This window comes from Cololabis saira, chromosome 14, assembly GCF_033807715.1.
Source record: "Cololabis saira isolate AMF1-May2022 chromosome 14, fColSai1.1, whole genome shotgun sequence".
Taxonomy (NCBI): domain Eukaryota; kingdom Metazoa; phylum Chordata; class Actinopteri; order Beloniformes; family Belonidae; genus Cololabis; species Cololabis saira.
Genome location: NC_084600.1, coordinates 22,041,260 through 22,061,736, shown reverse-complemented (window position 1 = coordinate 22,061,736; position 20,477 = coordinate 22,041,260). Strand labels below are relative to the sequence as shown.

General features: G+C 40.9%; 1 protein-coding gene across 1 annotated transcript; it reads left to right on the top strand.

The window, feature by feature from the left end:
- Nucleotides 1–218: 218 nt before the first annotated feature.
- Nucleotides 219–20,471, top strand: ankfy1 (ankyrin repeat and FYVE domain containing 1). Its single transcript, XM_061740151.1, has 25 exons — nucleotides 219–286; nucleotides 2,342–2,549; nucleotides 2,811–2,929; nucleotides 4,591–4,726; nucleotides 4,873–4,996; nucleotides 5,806–5,955; nucleotides 6,072–6,237; nucleotides 6,597–6,801; nucleotides 6,907–6,975; nucleotides 7,157–7,359; nucleotides 7,458–7,555; nucleotides 10,033–10,234; nucleotides 10,386–10,484; nucleotides 10,585–10,738; nucleotides 11,086–11,254; nucleotides 12,386–12,504; nucleotides 14,433–14,589; nucleotides 14,702–14,902; nucleotides 14,996–15,172; nucleotides 15,277–15,424; nucleotides 16,445–16,535; nucleotides 16,625–16,749; nucleotides 16,843–16,989; nucleotides 18,752–18,842; nucleotides 18,957–20,471. The coding sequence occupies exons 1-25, from the start codon at nucleotides 277–279 to the stop codon at nucleotides 19,087–19,089; spliced, it is 3,501 nt and encodes a 1,166-aa protein (XP_061596135.1). The 5' UTR covers nucleotides 219–276; the 3' UTR covers nucleotides 19,090–20,471.
- Nucleotides 20,472–20,477: the final 6 nt, after the last annotated feature.

Below are 20,477 nucleotides of genomic sequence, written 5' to 3'. Positions count from 1 at the left end.
GCTCGTTTTTATCCCAGTTTCTACATTGTTGTACCTACACTTTTGCAACTTAAGGGATTATCAACGTAAATACTGTGGTCATATGTGCTGAAGGCAACAAATTACGCATAAAATGACACTACCAAGTGGTGAACGCACCATAATTCTGTGAAAGAAAGGCAGACGGTCATGTGATTTACAGTGGAGTAGAAGTTTTTCTGATTCACTTGAACGCAGCACCGCCGCCCACTACGAGCTTCTTCTCGCGATAGACGAATCGAGCGAGCGTCGAGCAACATGGCGGAAGGTATGAGATTGATTAAAATAAAAAATATTAACCTTTTTTTTTAATAAAATATCTTTGATGTTGATTTTATTTTTCAAATGTGGGATAGAAACAACGGATGTGTTGGTAGTTTAGCAGAGGGAGTGTCAGGGGCGGGTGACACTACTTGCATCTGTGCCGCTAGCTGTGGTTGGGGCTGCTAGCTGAATTTTATTGCTACGACTTTTCTGAAATGTTAGTGGGCTAGACAGGCGAATAAAGCATATTTTAGCAGATGACTGAAGGGTCGTCACCCTATTTAAAACTGCATATTAACACAGAGCGTTTACCTGCACCGCCGGTGTTAATTATTGGCGTCAACGTCATGCTTTGTATCAAACTGTCTAATAATGCAACACAGCTTTTGTTGTGTAACAGTTAATGCTTATGCAGCGATTTCTTACAACCTGCTTTTAGTTTAGTCAGATACATCGTACAGTTCAGGAGAGGAAACTTGTGTGGAAGGCTGTCACACCCTGTCAGGTGTCACCTGGTACCTGGCTGGATCCCCGTCCCGTTAAGCCTTTAAGGGGAATCTGCTTATCCAGAGAACAAACACATCCTGTGGTGGTAAAGCTGCTCAGCAGCTCCACACGCTGCTCTCCAGTCCCGGCAATGGAAAAGAGCAAGCATGTAGCTGAATTTCTCCTAGTAATGCCTGCATTGAGTTGTTAGTAACAGACATGTATTGTGTCATAGTTGCTACACAGTCTGGAAACATGCTTTCAAAACTGCAGGGAATTAAATCCAAGTTTTTTAAATGTCATATATTTATATATAGTATGTATGTCTGTGTGTATATATACAGTACAGACCAAAAGTTTGGACACACTTCCCTATTTGTTTGAATGAGAAGGTGTGTCCAAACTTTTGGTCTGTAGTGTGTTTGTGTGTATGTATATATATATATATATATATATATATATTAGGGCTGTGCGATTAATCGATTTTAAATCTAAATCGGATTTATTAATCAAAATCGATGTTAAAAAAGGAAAATCGGAAATCGATTTTCCTTTTTTGCAGCTGGTTGCAGACAGAGCTCGTCTAGTCATCTTTGTTTGGTCAAGAAAATTGTAAATGTTGTCACTTTACTAAACTCAAGGAGGATTAACAGTATCTTTCAATTGCACTTCATTCCCAATAGGGAAATTTGTTTGCTATTTTTCTTTAAAAATAAAGATAAAATATTTTAAACAATTTATTCCATTGTCTTTTGTAGTTTTACCAAAAAATTCGAAAATCGGGTTTTCAGAGAAAAAAATCAGGATTTTATTTTTGTCCAAAATGCCCAGCCCTTATATATATATATATATATATATATATATATATATATATATATATATATATATATATACATATATATATATATATATATATATATATATATAAGCATTGCATATATCAAGCCTCATTTGTTAATTCGCTGGTCACTGTGCAATGCTGCCTCTCCAAGAAATCACTCTTCCTGTTCTGAGCTGATCAGGTGGCTTTCAGAAACGACCCTTGCTGTTCCTCATGACCAGCAGCTCTGCCAGTGACTGTTTACAATGGAGTGCATAGTAACATGCTGCCTCAGCATTCTTGCTTCACTAAAACTTTACTGATTTTTAAAGGAAGGAAATGGGCCTCATTGAAACTCTGTGGACTATTGGTCAGGGCAGGAATCCCTCTAGAAAGTGTATTTCACTTTGTGTAGTTTAAAGAAGAAAAAAAAAGATAGTGTAGCCAAACAAATTAGAGTTTGCCGTTGTGATTTAGGTTTTTGTACAGAGATTGCTCAAAAAGCAAACATGAGCCAAAGTCATTGACTAAAGCCGCAAACCCAGTCCACTGCTTTTTTTTGTTTTTTCCACTTTTATCTCTCGTGTCGTCATGTAGTTTTGAATGAAACCACATCTTAGACGGTTATTTTTTCTGTAATAACTCTTTACTTTTGAGTAATTGGTTGTCTTAAGAGGTCAGCCCTAACTCAGAAACATGTCCTTACATCTTGTTTTGTCTTCTGTCTGTCTCCTTTACCTTGATGTGGGACAGAGGAGGTGGCGAAGCTGCAGAAGCACCTGGCCCTGCTCAGGCAGGAGTATGTGAAGATGCAGCAGAAGCTGGCTGACACGGAGAGGCGCTGTGCCATGCTCGCTGCTCAGACTCCTGGCCAGAGCACTGCCGATCCTGCAGCCGCAGAAACCTTCATTAGCCGTCTCCTGGACATCGTGGCCAACCTGTATCGGCAGGAACAGTACAGGTGAGGATAATGGTTCAGGTGAATTGATTTGGCTTTTTAACCTTCCAGTTCATGTGTCATGAAATATTCCCGTGATTACTTTTTTGACACAGCCTGCCTGTCATATTACGTCATTTCACTCGATGAGCTTTTCAAAATAAAGGCTCTAAATGTGCAACACATTGATACTGGAACTGCGCCTTTTCAGTTTCAGTATTGAAGAGGACTGGAAAGGTTTCAAGTTTGCACAAGTTTTAAGTTAATGTGTTTTTGTTTTTCCAGTGATCTGAAAGTAAAAGTGGCAGGAGAGCAGTTTTGTGCTCACAAGTTTGTGCTGGCAGCTCGCAGTGATGTCTGGAGTCTGGTCAACCTAGCCTCAACCTCTGAACTGGATCTAACAGGTGAGCAACCCCGCGATTTTTAAGGATTAGCTCAGCCTCTGACTTGACGTCGACTCCAGTGCCCTCAGTCACTACTCTATACATAAGCTGTGATTCCACCAGATCTGCCTCACTGGCCTTCGGAGCCGCCTATAATGTTGTGTGGTGGTAAAAATGTCACATTCAATGGGATATCTGTAGCATGTGTATGTCCCAAATGATTAAAACATCTGGTTAAACTGAACTGCCTTACTTACTGAAAAGATTAATTTACTTGGGGGTTTTCTCAGTTATGAATGAAGCAGCGCTTGAGACTGAATGAATACGATTGTTACTATGAAAACACCTAACCGGTGAATGAGTATACCCTGAACTAACAGTTAATGTTCATCTCCAGCTGGAAGATGTGATTTAGCGGAAGATAATTACCCGTAGAAAGTAATGGGCACAAACGCACAGGAAGACTTTTTTCAATTAGTACTTTTATTTACTTACAATGGCCTATAATGCAAGGAAGTGAAAGTTTCTGCACAGCTTTGTCAGAATCGCTGACAAAGCATTCAGCCAACGCACTAAAATAGCATAACTGAACCCACTAATAGCCAAGAGTGACTAAGAGTCTTGGGTGATATTGGGTGGCTTATATCAGACTCAACAAGTCTCAACAGGAGCAACACCCAACTGTAGACCAGTTAAAAACACTCGATTCGAGTTTTTTTCGAGTAATTAATCTCATCAAATGTATTAATTAGACTGAATGATTTTAAACCGGTTTTCAAATCCAATGTTCCTTATCCTGAATATTCAGGAACTCTATTGTCAAGATTTTGAAGAGGACTCTTGCGGTTTTTTGAAGCAGCGACAGCTGTGAAAATCAAGAATCATGAGCTGACTGCCAAGCAGTTCAGCCGTGCTTGAGTTCAGGGAGACTAATATGCATTTAGAGCGGAGTGATTTGGTGAAATTGTCTTTTTAATGAACTTACTCAAGTGGTTCAGCACACTGAAAAGAACAGCTGTGCACATCACTGTGCACAAGCAACTGGAATGGAGTGATTGTGCAAACGCTGAGATAAGATAGAAAAGGTAACTGAAGGTAATCTAAAACTGAATCCTTGGCATCTATTGCAAATGTTAATGACAATTGTAAGCGAAGCAAGCCTGTCATACACATGGTTAATAAAAAGAGCAATACAATAAACCAGAGGGATGCTGAATTGTAAAACCCTCCTTGTACCTTGACACTGTCTTCAAACCCATTCAGCTCTGCTTTGTTGGACAGAAAAATGGGGCCATGATGGTCTGGATTGGTTATGTCTAGCACTGGAAGTGTCAGTTGGAAAGCTATTGACCTGGCTTGGCTTGAGTGGGCTCAACTTAGGCTCGGTACTGGGAAAGCAGCTGTTGTGGAGAAGTTGGAGAGACTCATATTACATCTTTACGTAAATGTAATCAAATCGAAATCCAGTTATTAAATTATAATGAAAATCCAAGTGGAACCCAGTTGAAGACTGGTCCATTGATGTGAACGCCTGACAGATAAATTGAAACTTTAAGAAAATATATTTATCTTTTTTCTAACAGTTTCATCTAATATTTAAGAACTTTTCAAATGTATTTCTTATACCAAAGTTTGAACTAAGCTGCATAATTATCTAAATTTATCATTTGACTGTTTCTCAGACTGCAAACCTGAAGTTGCTATGGCAATGCTGAACTGGGCGTACACAGATGAGCTGGAACTTGGCGGGGATGATGCCTTTCTTATCGACTTGATGAAGCTTGCCAATCGTTTCCAGCTTCAGCTGCTTAGAGAAAGGTTGGAATAAGTCTCATACTATTGAGGTTTTTTGTATGTTTGTCCTTTTTATGCAAGCTGCCGGCTATTAATCCTAAATTGTTGCACTTCTTACAAAATCTTCATCTCAACTCCTTCATCATATATCTGTCTCACCACTGGAACAGGTGTGAAAAAGGCGTTATGTCATCGGTGAATGTCAGGAACTGCATAAACTTCTATCAAACAGCTGAGGAATTAAATGCTACCACCCTGATGAACTACTGTGGGGAGATCATAGCAAGTCACTGGGTGGGTGACTTCATACTACGTTTATGTTTGTTCCGATTTGTTCATGTTCGCACCTGTGAGATGTTTTACACTGTTCATGTAATTTTAAGTCCAGAGGAACCAATATGCACACAAACACACAGGCTTTTAAATGTATTTATTTTATTTGTGTATATATTCTCTTGTGCTGATCTCAAGTTGTTTTTTTTTCATCTAGCTGATCAGAATAAGGTTTGTTTTTTTTATCAGTCTCATTTTGTCATTTTGATGTAAGAAATTGAGAGAAACATTTATAACGGATATCAATTTTCTTTTTCTGGTTGACCTTAATTTTATTTTATTTAAAAAAAATACAAGTTGCAACCGGTGGGGTGAAAGGGATAATGCTCAAGCTGGTGCAGCCACCTCGATTTGTCAGTCTGATTTAGCACAGGAATTTATTATGTAGATCAGGGGTATGCAATCCTATTCCTCAAATGCTGCTGTCCTGCATGTTTTAGATCGTCGTCATTTTGTCAAGGTCTGCACAAGTCTATTATTGACAGTTATTCTTATCAGGGTGCATTGGTAGGCCTTCCCCTGATGTAGATAATGGGGATAGTTCATTGTCAATTTGAGTTCAGTCTAAAGTACCGTCCCACCGGTTTTATCAGCCTAAATAGGGACAGCAATTTTTAAAAATTTAATAATAAAAACTATTATGATCATTTTTCCCCTTTTTTAAAAAAAACAAAAAACAAAATGTATCTGTTTTTGTTCTGATAACTTTGCAGGTAAACATAAATGTAAAACTAAGACTTCAGTGGTGTGTATTGATTGTTTTTTATTAGGATGATCTGAGGAAAGAAGATTTCACCACAATGAGTGCCCAACTTCTCTACAAGATGATCAAATCCAAAACGGAGTATCCTCTGCACAAAGCCATCAAAGTTGAGCGTGAAGATGTGGTGTTTTTGTATCTCATTGAGATGGACTCGCAGGTCAGTTCTTTTTTTTTTTGTTTGTTTTTGGCTCCCTACATGTCAGTTTTGTATCAATAAATGTATCCTGTACTTGGATAAATTGTACTTGGGTTTTATGTTTTCTTTTCTCTAAGTTACCTGGCAAGTTAAATGAACTGGACAACAATGGTGACCTGGCACTGGACTTGGCTCTGTCCCGGAAATTGGAAAGTATCGCCACCACTCTGGTTAACAACAAGGCTGATGTGGACATGGTGGACCAGAGTGGCTGGAGCCTCCTGCATAAGGCCATCCAAAGAGGTCAGGGCAGTTTGATTTCGCTGTACATTTTCATGCGTTAACATGATCACTTTAAAATGATTCCTCATATAATGGTTATTCAGTCAGTATCCCTCCTGAGCATCTAAAATGTTCCTCCTTATGTACTATTCACACTGGACAAAAATGACCCCTGGACCTGTAGTAATTCTGAAATTACATCTGTCGGGGCCTTGCAATTTATTTAATGATTACCTTTTAACGCTAAATTTGAATATTGAGTAAAAAGCAAAAATGGAAAATGGTCTGGTATCAGTCTGTTTTTAAGTTGCCATGGTAACACCAAAAGTAGCAGTGGGTATGGTGACACTTAAAGTCTTTTTTTTCCTCCCTTCTACTAGGTGATGAATTTGCCTCCATCTTCCTGATTCGCCACTCTGCTCAGGTGAATGCGGCCACAGTTGGGGCAGTGGAAACCCCTCTTCACTTGGTCTGTTCTTTCAGCCCAAAGAAACACTCAGTTGAGGTGATGACCGGCATGGCCCGAATCGCAGAGGCTCTCCTTAAAGCAGGAGCCAACCCTAACATGCAGAACAGCAAGGGCAGGTAAGTCACATGACTCTTGGTTCATGAACTTTATTGGATTGCAAAAATGATTAACTACTATGCAAAGTGTGACGGTGCTTTAGTTTTGACTCTTGTCATTTTCAGAACTCCATTGCATGAAGCTGTGGCATCAGGGAATGAAGCAGTGTTCAACCAGCTGCTAGAGTGCAAACAGTGAGTTATGATCTGTCTCTGAAAAGAATCTGTTGACTTGTCACAAAAAAAAGTAGCAGTGGGTATGGTATTTGTTTTAATTCAACGTGAAAGAAAAGCACTTGAAGGACCAATATAAAGGAATTCACATGATCTTGTTCATTATTTAATAATCCTTCTTGTAATCCGGTGGTGACGTAAGGCTTGACCTGGAACTCAAGGACCATGAGGGCAGCACAGCTCTGTGGCTGGCACTGCAGTATATCACCATGTCTTCAGATGCTTCCGTGAACCCGTTTGAGGATGATGCACCTGTAGTCAATGGCACTTCTTTTGATGAAAATGGATTTGCAGCTCAGCTTATAAAGAGGGGAAGCAATCCAGATGCACCCGACTCAGCTACAGGTGCTGCTCAAAAAATCAACTTTACTTTTCTGCCTACATGGAATGGAGATTGTGTTTGTTTATTAAACATGTACATCCCTTCATTTACCTCCTTGCAGGAAACTGCCTTTTGCAGAGAGCGACACAGGGAGGCAATGAAGCAGCTGCTCTTTTCTTAGCTACTCATGGAGTAAAGGTCAACCACATTAACAAATGGGTGCGTATGAAAAGTTGGCCGTAAAACATCCAAATGAGCACATGGTGTCATATCTGTAGTTTGCACATAGTAGGTCTTTCTAACAAGGCCAATAAGGACCTTTTTTTATTTTAAAAGATCGCCATCAAATATATCGTCATCAAATCTGTTTGTTCAGATGTTTTAAGCAGTTCAGAACGAGCACCCAGGGATCATTCAAGCCATGTTTAATTGCACACAGCACACAAGTATGAGGGTAAAGCTCAGTTTCAATCTGATAAAGACCATTTCCATCTAAATAAGAGACTGCAGCACAGAACTGGTGCAGGTGACCAACTGCTGCATTTCAAAAATAAAAGCCTTCTACAACACAAATCACTATATATTGCAAGGGTGTATGGATGACTACTCTCCAACAAAAACTCACCGAGCCAGAGGGGTTAGACTTCTGATAAATAAATTATAATTAGTGGAAAGAATTTGGCTTGATTCCTGTAACCCCCAAGTCAAATCAAATTAATTTCTGCCCCCTTGGATTGTTTTCTGCGTCCAGTAGAAGAAAACATATACGCTTCAGTTCGTTCTGATTGGATAATGCCTGGGGTGTATAACTGTGCCAACTGCCCATCGATTCTCTTGGCGTTGAAGATTTCACAGAGGTGTCTGCACCCAAACCTGTCAAGTGATTCCTGAGAAATGTCCTTGTGCAAACACCAACATCTCACCAGCTGTACTACATTTGAGTTCATTGTGGAAAATTAGACATTTTTATTTAAAAGGAATGAATGAATAAATATGGTTATCTATAGTGATGCACCGAATGTTCAGTAACCGAAATTGTTCGGCCGAAAATAGCAAAAAAACACTTTCGGTGTTCGGTGGAATAAGTGGGGAAAAAACCAATCAATTAATAACTGCATGTTTAGATGACTCAATCAAACAGCGAACAGCGTGGAGTGAGGGGCGTGCGGTGTTAAATGCAGCAAACATGTCAGCTTGGATGTGGGGAAAAGCAGAGAACACGAGAAATGATCCAGGCTGAGTTTGATTTGGGAAAGCCGCTTGGTGACGGTCACGGGACGCACAGCACAGGAGATCGAGGAGAGAGCGCAGAGAAAAGGGCCCGTACTACAGATGCGGTGCGCGAACCCTCACTGTCTGATATGTTTGACGAAATCTTCCAAGAAAATAACCCAGACTTTTACAATTATTATACAAGGCTTCAAATTGCGGAGATCAGCCCCGCCCCACCGCGACCCGATTAATTGAATTTGAACGGGAGAAAATGAAAAAGGGATTATGAGGAAAAAATACAGTAGGCTACAGTAAGACAAATTGTGACTGGCGGGTATTTCACTGCACATTTATTTGATTTATGCAATGGTGAAAAAATTGGCAAAATAAATGGAAAAACTGCGAAGAACCATTGTTGGGTATTATTCGGTATTCGGCCAAGTGTTTATTATTGTTTCGGTTTCGGCCACAAATTTTCATTTCGGTGCATCACTAGTAATCTAAATGCTAAAGCGAGTTAGTTTGGTACCTCCGAAACCTCAGTGGCAGATGTCTAAATTTGCCAAAATGGCCAATCTAGAAAGTCTGTCTAATCACTTCTTTTGAAAGACGTGTCTGAAAGTGGCTTTGCAAAAAACAAACCAAAAAACTGGCTTTGGTACAATAAATGATGCAGTGTTATATAATGGATGTCTTGTGTGTTAAGGTTTTCATTTGTATTTTTTTTTTCATGTTGCTCTCATCTTCATTTATTCTGGCCGGGTGATATATTAAACCGGAATTAATACTTAATTTTTACACTTCTGCTGTAACCTGATTCCAGGTTTATTTAGATCAACCTTATAGTTGCTGAGTTATTAACGTGACAAATGCATTTTTTTTAAATTTTATCTGAAGATTCCCTTTATGGATGGAGGTTAAGTTGCTTTAACACCACCAAGATTTACTCTTGTTTGGTCTCTTGCTTTGTCACTCTCGTTTCTTGTCTGTCACTAGATTCTTAAATCTCTTGGCCTCTCTTGCCTCTGCCGGTACCTCCTGTGAGTTAGTTTACTGTTATTGATGTGTGGCATGGTGTTGTAAAGCAGTATGCAGTTGTTTCAAGAAAGCACTGTAATCCAGGTCGAAAGATACTTCAGGTAGTAAGAATGGCGAATCACAAGAACAAGACTGCACTTCCAGTTCCTAAATATAATTAATTATTCCTTCAATTGACATTTAAACTGATTTTTGAACATTAAAAAACAAACAAAAAAACACCCACTTTTTTGTGCTAATTTAATTTGGGTATGTCCTTCTCAAGCAGGAATCTCAAAAACATGCTTTGTTAGGAAAGTGTTAATATTGTTAGAAGCTGTTAAAAGAAAAAAAATCATTTTAAAAATTAAACTTGTTTCCTCACAAAGCTCACTGTCATAATTTATTACAAACCCGTTTGTCAGTATGCAGTGAATTTCAATCTGTATCCTTTCCCTTGCATACAGGGGGAAAGCCCTCTTCATACAGCGTGTCACTACGGCCTGGCAAGTCTGACATCTGAGCTTCTTCAGCAAGGGGCCAACCCCAACCTGCAGACCCAAAAGGCTCTGCCCGACGCTACGCCTGGGGTGGCCATGCAAACCCCCCTCCACATGGCCATCGCTCATAACCACCCAGATGTGGTCTCTGTTATCCTGGAGCAGAAAGGTACGGTCAGTTTTATAAGTTCAGATGCCTGTAATTAAGTTGCAATCATAACAGATGTCTTAATTTTCTACTTAACCTCACTATGTGTCATTTTTAATATCCCATAACCTTTTGAATGTGACCCACTTTGGTCTATCTTGATGCCTTGCAGCCAACACACTTCATGCAACCAACAACTTGCAAATCATCCCAGACTTCAGTCTCAAAGACTCCATGGACCAGACAGTGCTGGGCTTGGCCCTCTGGACAGGTACACATCAGACACCAAGACAAAAAACTGGCGCAAACGTTTTATTTATCTATCGATCAAAATTCTGGTATGTGTTTTAAGTACAACCTGTTCCTTTTAGGTATGCACACCATTGCAGCGCAGCTGCTGGGCTCAGGAGCTTCTATCAATGACACTATGCCCAATGGACAAACCCTGCTTCACATGGCAATCCAAAGACAGGACAGCAAGAGTTCCCTGTTTCTTCTTGAACATCAGGCAGACATCAATGTTAGGTAGGGGTGGGAATATACTGAATACATGATGATGAATACATATTTTAACAGTTAAAGTATTTAATTTTATCGATTTCCTGTAATTTAAAACTGATGTAAATGTGGGCTTTTACCATTTTTAAACATCAGAAATGGTTGAATAAATTCATACAAAAAAAATCAGGTTTCAAATTGCTTTAAAAATTCTTTAAAAAAAAAAAAAAATTATTTCAAAAGAAATGTATCTATTTCAGTGATGACATTATGTCACTGAATCTCTTTTAGAAATAACATATTCTGGAGGAGCGGCCCACTGTATTGCTCTGTATTTTATACCAGCATGTTTCCACTATTTTCTTCACTACCAGGACGCAGGAGGGACAAACAGCACTACAGTTGGCCATCAGTAACCAGTTGCCACTGGTGGTGGATGCCATTTGCACAAGGGGAGCAGATATGTCTGTGATGAATGAAAAAGGAGACCCCCCATTGTGGCTAGCCCTTGACAATGGTCTGGAAGATATCGCATCAACACTGGTAAGAGACGTGGAAACTGTATGAGCAACTAAAGGCTGAATTATGGTTCTGCGTTAAACCTGCGCCGTAGGGTACGCGGCTACGCGGGAAGCTCTCTGTAGCCTACGCCGTAGCCTGACGTGCAACTCCCAAAAAATGTAACTATGCGTCGAGGCGACGCAGACCCAACGCAGACCGGGAGGGCTGTGATTGGTTGGTGATTTCCGGTTCCGGTTCATGAAGCAGTAGTGAACTTTCAGCGCTCTTTTCTTCGTGTGTGTGTGTGTGTGTGTGTGATTATTTTTTTTTGGGTTGTTTTGTTTTTTGTACAATAGTTGTCCCTATCTCTTGGATTCACTGTGACTGGAAAAGCCGGAAGCTAAACAAAGTATCAACTAGCGCTCTGGGGGGGTACTGCACCGCGGCGAAATGGAGTGACGGAGAAGTCCGAAGGGTTCACGACGGCGTCACGGCAACGGCGTATGCTCTGCGTTGGTTTAACGCAGAACCATAATTCAGGCTTAATGAGATACTACAATCTCTAATCTGTCATGTGTTTGTTGTTAACAGTCCTGATGTTGTTTGGATGTTTGCAAGTATCTCCATTTGAAATGTTTTTATGCTGACCAAGTTGTTAGAAAGTCTGTTTGTGGTGACAGGAAATGGCACAGAGGAAGTTGGCAAAATGCTCCAGGCACTGATTAATTCAACGATTACCCCCCCCCCCCAGTGTGTTTCAGATATGAGTTCACAGTACGTCAACACTTTCTGACAGAATGTTGGCTAAATTCTTTGCATTTAAAAAAAAACAAGTGGCCTTTATTGACAGTAGGTGGACAGGAAAGAGAAGGGAAGACGTCCAACAAAGAGAGACAGGCCAAGACTCGGACCTGCGCTGCAAAATAGGGCCCGCTCAGCCCAATGAGCTATCCAGGGCCCCAATTCTTTGCACTTTTAATAGTCATTTAGAATAGTGTCAAAATATTGCATGCACAGGAGTAGCCCCCCATGTCATCCTTCAAAAAGTAAAACAAAGATGATAATCTATGAAATCTAAAATTAAGTCTTCTTAGAGGTTATTGTCATAGATTTCAGATGCAAAAAAGGGGCTTTCTTGCATTGAACTATTGACATCTTTTTCTCTCTCCCCAGGTCCGACATGGCTGCGACGCCACTTGTTGGGCGACGGGGCCCTCTGGCTGCCAGCAGACTTTGCTGCATAGAGCTGTGGATGAGAATAATGAGGTCTCTGCTTGCTTCCTCATTCGTAGGTCTGTCAAATGTCCTTTCAAGGTTTCCCATATTTACTAAACTATGAATTTTTGGTGTGTTTTCAAACCATCTTAGTTGTTTATCAATTAGAATCACGAATCGCTTTAATATTGACTGAATGCTTGATATGTGAAATAATAATCCGAAAATTATCTTTTTTTTTTTTGTGCTTAGTGTTTATTATATAAAAACACCCCAACTTACTACTACTGTCATTTAGCAGAAGCTTTTATCTAATGGGACTTACATCTCAGAGGAACAATACAATCAAGCAATCTCAGCATGGATACGTGCTGGTCAAGTTTTCTCATTTTTTTTGCATATCTGTTTCTCTTTTAAAAAAAAAAATGTGTATAATTGTATAAAACTATTGTTGATTCTTTTAACTATGTGTTTAAACTAGGTGTTTGCAGAGATCTTAGAAAGGCATGTATCTAATATGATACATAAGGTATTAAGGGGATGTGACATGGTAGCACCTCAACCAGTTGTGCCCTACACATGTTCTGGATTATCGAGACTGTGAGGGTGAAGTACATTAAACACTACTGCTGTTAAACACAGAAATGTGTTGTGTTGACAGGTGGATGTGCAGTTTTGAAATGTCACAATCTGCAGTTGTGTAAAAAGCTGGCTAACATACGTAGCAGACACATTTACTCCCTCAAGCAGCGTTTCCAGTTCTGATCCTCAAGGGCTGCTGTGCTCCATGTTTTAGATTTCTCCCTGCTTCACGCCTGATTTTAAATTTATGGCTCACCATCAGCTTGTCATCAAGGTCTGCACAAGTCTGTCATTGATACACTGCAAAGATGCACTTCAAGCACAACATGCATATCAGCTAAAACATGCACATTAAACATCCACGTTAAAAAAAGTACGACGACGACCGCACTTACACTTACTTACTTACTGGCCACTTTATTAAGTAAAGTTTATTAAATAAAGTGGAAAATGCATGGATATAAAAACCGCTTTATTAGGTATAGTGTGCATACCCAAGAAAATGACCTATATTTTGTATGTTGCAAATCAAAATTTTCAGCATCAAGGACAAGGATTAACATGGCTGTTAAGATGTCCTTGCATAGAATAATTCTAATTCAGTTTAAAAATCCAAGTGGACAGGCATAAAAAATTGCTGATTTTCAGAACTCTTTTGAATCACTACACATCCTTCCCTGCCAATATCATATGACGATTACTGGAGAACAGAAACGGATGTGTCTTAACAACAGTGTTAAAACACGGACACAGAACAGAAGTGCTGCTGACTTGCCCTAGGTGCCACCTTTCATGCAGCAAATGTTTACTTTTAGTATTATTGCAACAGCTTACATGTGCTGGAGCAAAACCTTTACAAGAGCAATATGCAACAAAGACGGTGTTGTGGAAAAACCTATTTAATACTCTATAACATGTTCTTTCCTTTACCAAGAATAAAACTTGAGAGATGAGGCAGATTTCAGTAGATTTAATGAAGCAGTTGCATGCAAATGGGTCACAACATGCATCAGGCGTCTCGATGCAGAAATGACACTGAACAAAGGAAAACATAATGATATTGAAGCATAAATGATGACTCATCCTCACGATTCTGAAAACAGGTCATTGTAACGTCGGAGCAAATCTTTTAGGGACAAAGTATCAGTCTACAAACTCTGTACTCGGGCCAAGGCTAAATGCTCATCACAGTAGTTTTGGTTTAATCCAAATGGCCAAGGCTAAATTTCCCATCACAAATGGTATTAAAGATTTCTGTTAATGGTTTGTATCAAAGCTCTTACAGATGAATAGAGACTGGTCTTACAACACAGACTGCAAGCTAAATTAAATAAATGGCCTTCAAAAAGATGCTGTCCCACTGTGAGAGACTCTTAAACAGCTAACCTGTCCATCTCAATTCACTGTCTGTATGTGTGCATAGTGGTTGTGATGTGAACAGCCCAAGACAGCCTGGGCCGAATGGGGAAGGAGACGAAGAAGCCCGAGATGGGCAAACGCCCCTCCACCTGGCAAGCAGCTGGGGACTGGAGGAGATTGTGCAGTGCCTTCTAGAGTTTGGAGCTAATGTAAACGCACAGGTCAGTCCCAACAAGAGGTCTACTTTTGTCAGATACTTTTTTTTTTTTTTTTGTAATAAAGTTGTCTTTTAGAAAAAAGAGGCCCGAGTTTGAAGTTGCTTGTTTTTACCAGGATGCAGAGGGCAGAGCTCCCATCCATGCTGCCATTAGCAACCAGCACAATGTCATAATACAGCTCCTCATTTCCCATCCGGACATTCGGCTCAACGTTCGAGACCGTCAGGGAATGACTCCGTTTGCCTGTGCCATGACGCACAAGAACAACAAGGCAGCAGAAGCTATCCTTAAGAGGGAGGCAGGCGCTGCTGAACAGGTAGAACGGCAGGAGATTTGTCTCCATACTATTGATAGAGGATGAAAAGTCAACCGTATTAACCTCTTAATTTCTGCTTTCATTTCTGTTAAGGTGGACAACAAAGGGCGGAATTTCCTCCATGTGGCTGTTCAAAACTCGGACATTGAAAGTGTCTTGTTCCTCATCAGTGTCCAAGTTAATGTCAACTCCAGGGTTCAAGATGCATCCAAACTCACCCCTCTACATCTGGCTGTGCAGGCGGGCTCCGAGATCATTGTCCGCAACCTAGTAGGAGCTCAAGATCATTTCTGTCTTTTGCATTACTTCCGATTTGCACTGGTGAGAGGAGTGGTGCCATTCATATTGTTTTATTCTGTATTTTCTACTTCCAGTTGCTTGCTGGAGCCAAAGTAAATGAGCTGACTAAACACAGGCAGACAGCGCTACATTTGGCTGCCCAGCAGGACCTGGCTACCATTTGTTCTGTGCTGCTGGAGAATGGCATAGATTTTGCTGCTGAGGATGAGAACGGCAATAATGGTACATTAATTTCTTCATTATTTTGTCTCATTTATTCTAAGAATATTCAGGGCACCAAACAGTTCAGAGTATAACGCAGTGACTGTGTACAGACCTAACACCACTGGAGAGTGCATCTCCGGCAGTGTCTCCTGCAATGGAGTACTTTAAATTGATATAAAGGGTTAGAACGTTATGGAATTAATTACACTCTAATTATAATATCAAGTAATTTAGCCATTTTTATCATTTTCAAAACATTTGAGTTCAGCCTTGGGTTGGATTGGTGTTTTCATGCATTTACTAGGTGCGCTTCAGATAACCCCTAGATTTGCGCAAAACGAAATATCGAAAAAGAAATCCTGTAATGGAAACTGCACTAATTCGAAAAAACTCCCAAATAGGGGAGTGGTTTTTCAGGCAATTCAATAAGCCTCTTATTCACAAAAGCATAATGGAAACACTTTTTGCAAATTTCCACATCTCCAGCATCACTGGATGTGACATGCCTGGTCCATCTAAAGTAATCAAAATCCAGTTTGCAGTTGTTTTTAGCCTCATTAATACAATGCATTTGTCTTGTATGACTACTTAATCATTATACATTAAATAAGGGCTTTACTTCTGAATAATCATTTGAATAATCATCAGCTGCCTTCATTACCTGGCTATTTTCTCAACAGCGGTAGCAGCTATCATAATAATTCATCGACTAAAGATGTTTTGGTCCATTTTGAAGAAAATCTTGCTGGACAAGTTGCGTGGAGAGTTACGAGAATTACACTAAATGGAAAAACGGGAGTCAAAGGAAACTCCTTTATCGAACTTTCACAGATTCAATTTTCTTTTGTGCAAAAGTGTAATGGAAACGTGTTTAGTGTATGTATTTCTATAAAGTTAATAAGGATGGTTTTGGGGATACTGCGTAAAAAAAGCAGATTGCTGAGCTGTGCTAGGTTTGTCTTTCTCATTATTGACTGAAATCCAACACATGACACTGTCAGTAAACATGTTCTCCTCACTGCCCCTTCTGTTTCCCAGCTTTACATCTTGCTGTGATGCAGGGCCGCCTTAACAACGTCAGAAGCCTTCTCACAGAGTCCAACATCGATGCTGAGGCCTTCAATCTCAGGTACACAAATCGTCTGTGACACATTGAGATCAGCATTGTAACTTCTTTAAAGTTTTCAACTTTCATGGACCTTCTTATGTTCACTGTAGGGGTCAATCACCAATGCATGTACTGGGGCATTATGGCAAAGAGAACGCTGCTGCCATTTTTGAGTTATTCCTGGAGTGCATGCCTGAATACCCTCTGGACAAACCAGACAACGAAGGGAACACAGGTACTGCAGTCATTCCCGTACAAAAAACTTTATACCAATGTACTTAAAAACTCTGGTCCTGGAATAACTTTGATCTTTTTCTGTCTGCTGCAGTTCTGCTCCTGGCCTATATGAAGGGAAATGCAAACCTGTGCCGTGCCATTGTAAGGGCTGGAGCTCGACTGGGCGTCACGAATAATCAGGGCATTAACATTTTCAACTACCAAGTTGCAACCAAACAGTTGCTCTTCCGCCTTCTAGGTTAGTTTTCACACTTCCTTATTCATCAGACCCTCTAAGCCGAGCTATTTGCAACAATTGAGCAAAGGATTTAACTGGAATTTCAGAGAAATGCAAGTATGCCTGCACGGGAAGGAGTCGAGTTATTGCGTGAGGTGCAACGCTAGTTGGCGCGTTGGCATTCTTCCGGTTAGTTGGAACAATTGGTAAACAAACGCGGCAGATTGAAAGCAGGCATAGGAGGACAACAGCATGTCAAGATATGGACACCAACGATGCAGCAGCTCGGTACATTTCGTACATACTAAACCTGATCGTGTTGCACATAAGATGCATGGAAAGTCGTCCTCTTCTGCTACTGTGTTGCTGTCGGGCCGTGACTGTTGTTATTCCTGCTTCCGCGGTCTCGTCACTTCTGGAAGGGGGAGTCCTGGGACGGTCAATAGCTCGGCTAACCGGGGTTATAGAAGCCGGAATAGCTCAATTTTAAAACCGTATTATCTGGTACTACTAATGGCCCTTTCGCACTAGTCCCGCCTCAGCTCGGTTCTACCCGTCATGGCCCCGTCTTGCGCTTTTGCACTAGGGGCTGAGGCGGGTAGAGCCGCTCCAAGCAGATACTATTTCTGTAACGATTCTGGCGAGGTTCTATCCGGGCTGAGCCGGGACTATTTCTGACGTCATCACCCTCCGCGCCACTGATTGGTCGGGGGGCGGGGCCGTCAGACGTTTGAATCAGGAAGCGGGAGTCAGCGCGAGCGGGAGTCGCTGCAATTTTATTATAAAGCGCGAAACGTCTGTTTGGTGATCCAACTCTGAGGTGCAGATGTTCATAAACCTGGTGGCTGAGGAGAGAATTAAAAAAGGGATGTAGACGGGCTGTTTTACTCTCAGCCGCTCACGGCTCCAGCTGATTTCTCATCAGCGCCGACATGAACAAAGCGGTTGCGCAATCGAGTACGTCACAGCAGCTTCACCCCAACCCCCCCCCACTTCTCACCTGGCTGTGGAAAAACAAACGGGGACAAAACGGGTAGAGGCGTGACGAGCCGAGTCGGGCCGAGTAAGGACTAGTGCAAAAGGGCCATAATAGCTCGATTTCAAGAACTCCAGTTCAGTTCAACTACAGTCCAACAAAGGTGTATACATGACTTTTAAAACTTCAATATCAGTTGGACTAAAGCCCCAGATATACTTGCTGTTGGTGCTTACGTTCGCGTCCGTTCGCGTGCACCACCAACCGCAACATCTCTCGCGTAGTACGCGAGGAGAGCGCGTAGTACTGTTGGTGACCGATAGGGGGCAGTAAGCAGAGCAACAGTTGGAAAAGTGATTAAATATTTAGTAGTAGTAGCAGTAGTAGATTAGAACAACGAACAAGTTAAACATGACACCATTGGATGATGTAGGAGATTATAACATTGCTTTGGTTGCGATCTCGGCAAAGGAAACGGCGACAGCGACCTCCGCGTCGTCACTTGTGGCCAGCTGGTATCTGAACGGGACCAGCTGGTATCTGACCGGGACCAGCGCCACTCGCGGCCACAGCGAGAACTGCAGGTCGTGTACTCGTTCAGGGTCATTTTGAGAATGTGCACGTCGACGTGTCAAATGAACGCAGGATACACACGGCAGCCATGATGCGTACACGGTCTGAACTGCAAGCATATTTAAGGCTTTAGGCAATAATTCACCTTTCTGTTATTGCATGTAAACGTACATATGTTAAGTATCTCACCCCTGTGGTGACGACTTGTTGATTGCATTTTTATTTTCGTTTAAGATATGTTGTCCAAAGAACCCCCGTGGTGTGATGGGTCCAACTGTTATGAATGTGCTGCAAAGTTTGGTGTAACAACACGGAAACATCACTGGTTAGTAGACTGGCCGTTATAAAACCTACATGCATAATGTGCCTGAAATAACAGATTCATGTGCTTCACGTTTCAATGAGCGCTGCTAATTCTGCTCTCCACTCTTCACTGCAGCCGCCATTGTGGGCGCCTGTTGTGCCACAAGTGCTCTATAAAGGAGATCCCCATCATCAAGTTTGACTTGAACAAACCGGTGAGGGTGTGTGACATCTGCTTTGATGTACTAACTCTTGGAGGGGTGTCGTAACACTGTGGCCAGCATTTCTTCCACCTTCTGGCTCGGGTCATGTCAGACCAGGCTTGGCACAGCTATCAGGAACAACAGAAGAAGGGACATCAGTAGCAGGACATACTAAGGACCATCATCTTTATACTATTCAGTGTATGAAAAACTATTAATCTTCTAGAAGGACATTTCAAATAGAAAGTGAAAAATTTGTATTTTTTGTTTGTTTTTTGATCAAATTATCTTAACGTGGATTTCAGCAGCTCTTCAGCCTGGTGACAGCTGGACTGAGTTTCCTAATTTCTGAAGATGTTTGTGCCGATGAGCTCCTGTCAAAGACGGGTAGCTCCTGCAGTGACATTTCAGTCCAGTGATATCACCTGTAGAGGGGCTTTCCATATTCTGTGTTGGACCATCCACAAAATACTTGCTGACGCTCCCAAAGAGAAATGTAATCTCTACAAAATGAATCTTTGCATCTTTTCTTCTTTTTTTATAAGATGGGGGCTCTGTCATTGAAGAATGGAGTAAAACTGAAATAGTTTGGCATCACATAGATCAAAAAGGACTTCATTATCCACAAGTTATCTTTAAACCTCCTTTCTTTTTTTCTTTTAAATTTACATTTCCAAATAAGATCAACTTACTTTAGATTGCCTTAAAATTATTATGGGGATCATATTTCTTTACAGTTGAAATATAGCACAACAGGACACACATGAAATGGACCTGGGTTGTCAGTAGGTGTAGGCTTCAGCCACTGCAAATGAAAATGTTGAGAGAATGTGACCCGAGAGCCCATCTTATCACGAGGAACATAAATGCTGTCACCAAAATGTGTTCAACAGTCCTAAGTTAAACAAATGCCTACTTCTGCCTATGCATGTCATTTACTTTGTAGCCAGTCTCTGTCATGGTAATAGTCATATTTTCAAATCTGACACTAAATGATAACATTCCTTTTTTCTGGTTGGTAGTGCTGATCATTTTCTCAACGATGTTGCCTCATTCAAGTTTTTTTTTAATCTTGATCCATCCCATTAAGCGCTTCTTGATTTCTCAGCCTAACAGGTGCACTTTATCAAGATCACGTGACGTTTCTGATCATGCGGGGGAATGTGGCGTAAGGAGGGGGAGTGGTGGGGCCTCTGAGTATTATTAAATTGTACAGATAAATGTGTGATATTTTTGACCACTACAACTGTTTTGTACTTAAATCCAGTTTGTGCTTGTCATTGTGACAAACCTAAATTTTGCCTCTGTTAATCTTTTATGCACATTGTTTAATCTTTTATGCACATTGTATTGTATCTGTATGCTCAGATATATCTAGTCTGTCTCTTCCTGGTGTATTCTTTCAGAGAAAGGGAGGACAACTTTACATAAAGGTCATCAAAAACAAATGCACT

Excerpts from the sequence above, each read along its gene's own strand:
- ankfy1 (XM_061740151.1), top strand. Across the intron at positions 6,238-6,596 it reads GCATAAGGCCATCCAAAGAG|GTGATGAATTTGCCTCCATC; the intron begins GTCAGGGCAGTT and ends CCCTTCTACTAG. Across the intron at positions 16,536-16,624 it reads GCTGAGGCCTTCAATCTCAG|GGGTCAATCACCAATGCATG; the intron begins GTACACAAATCG and ends TGTTCACTGTAG.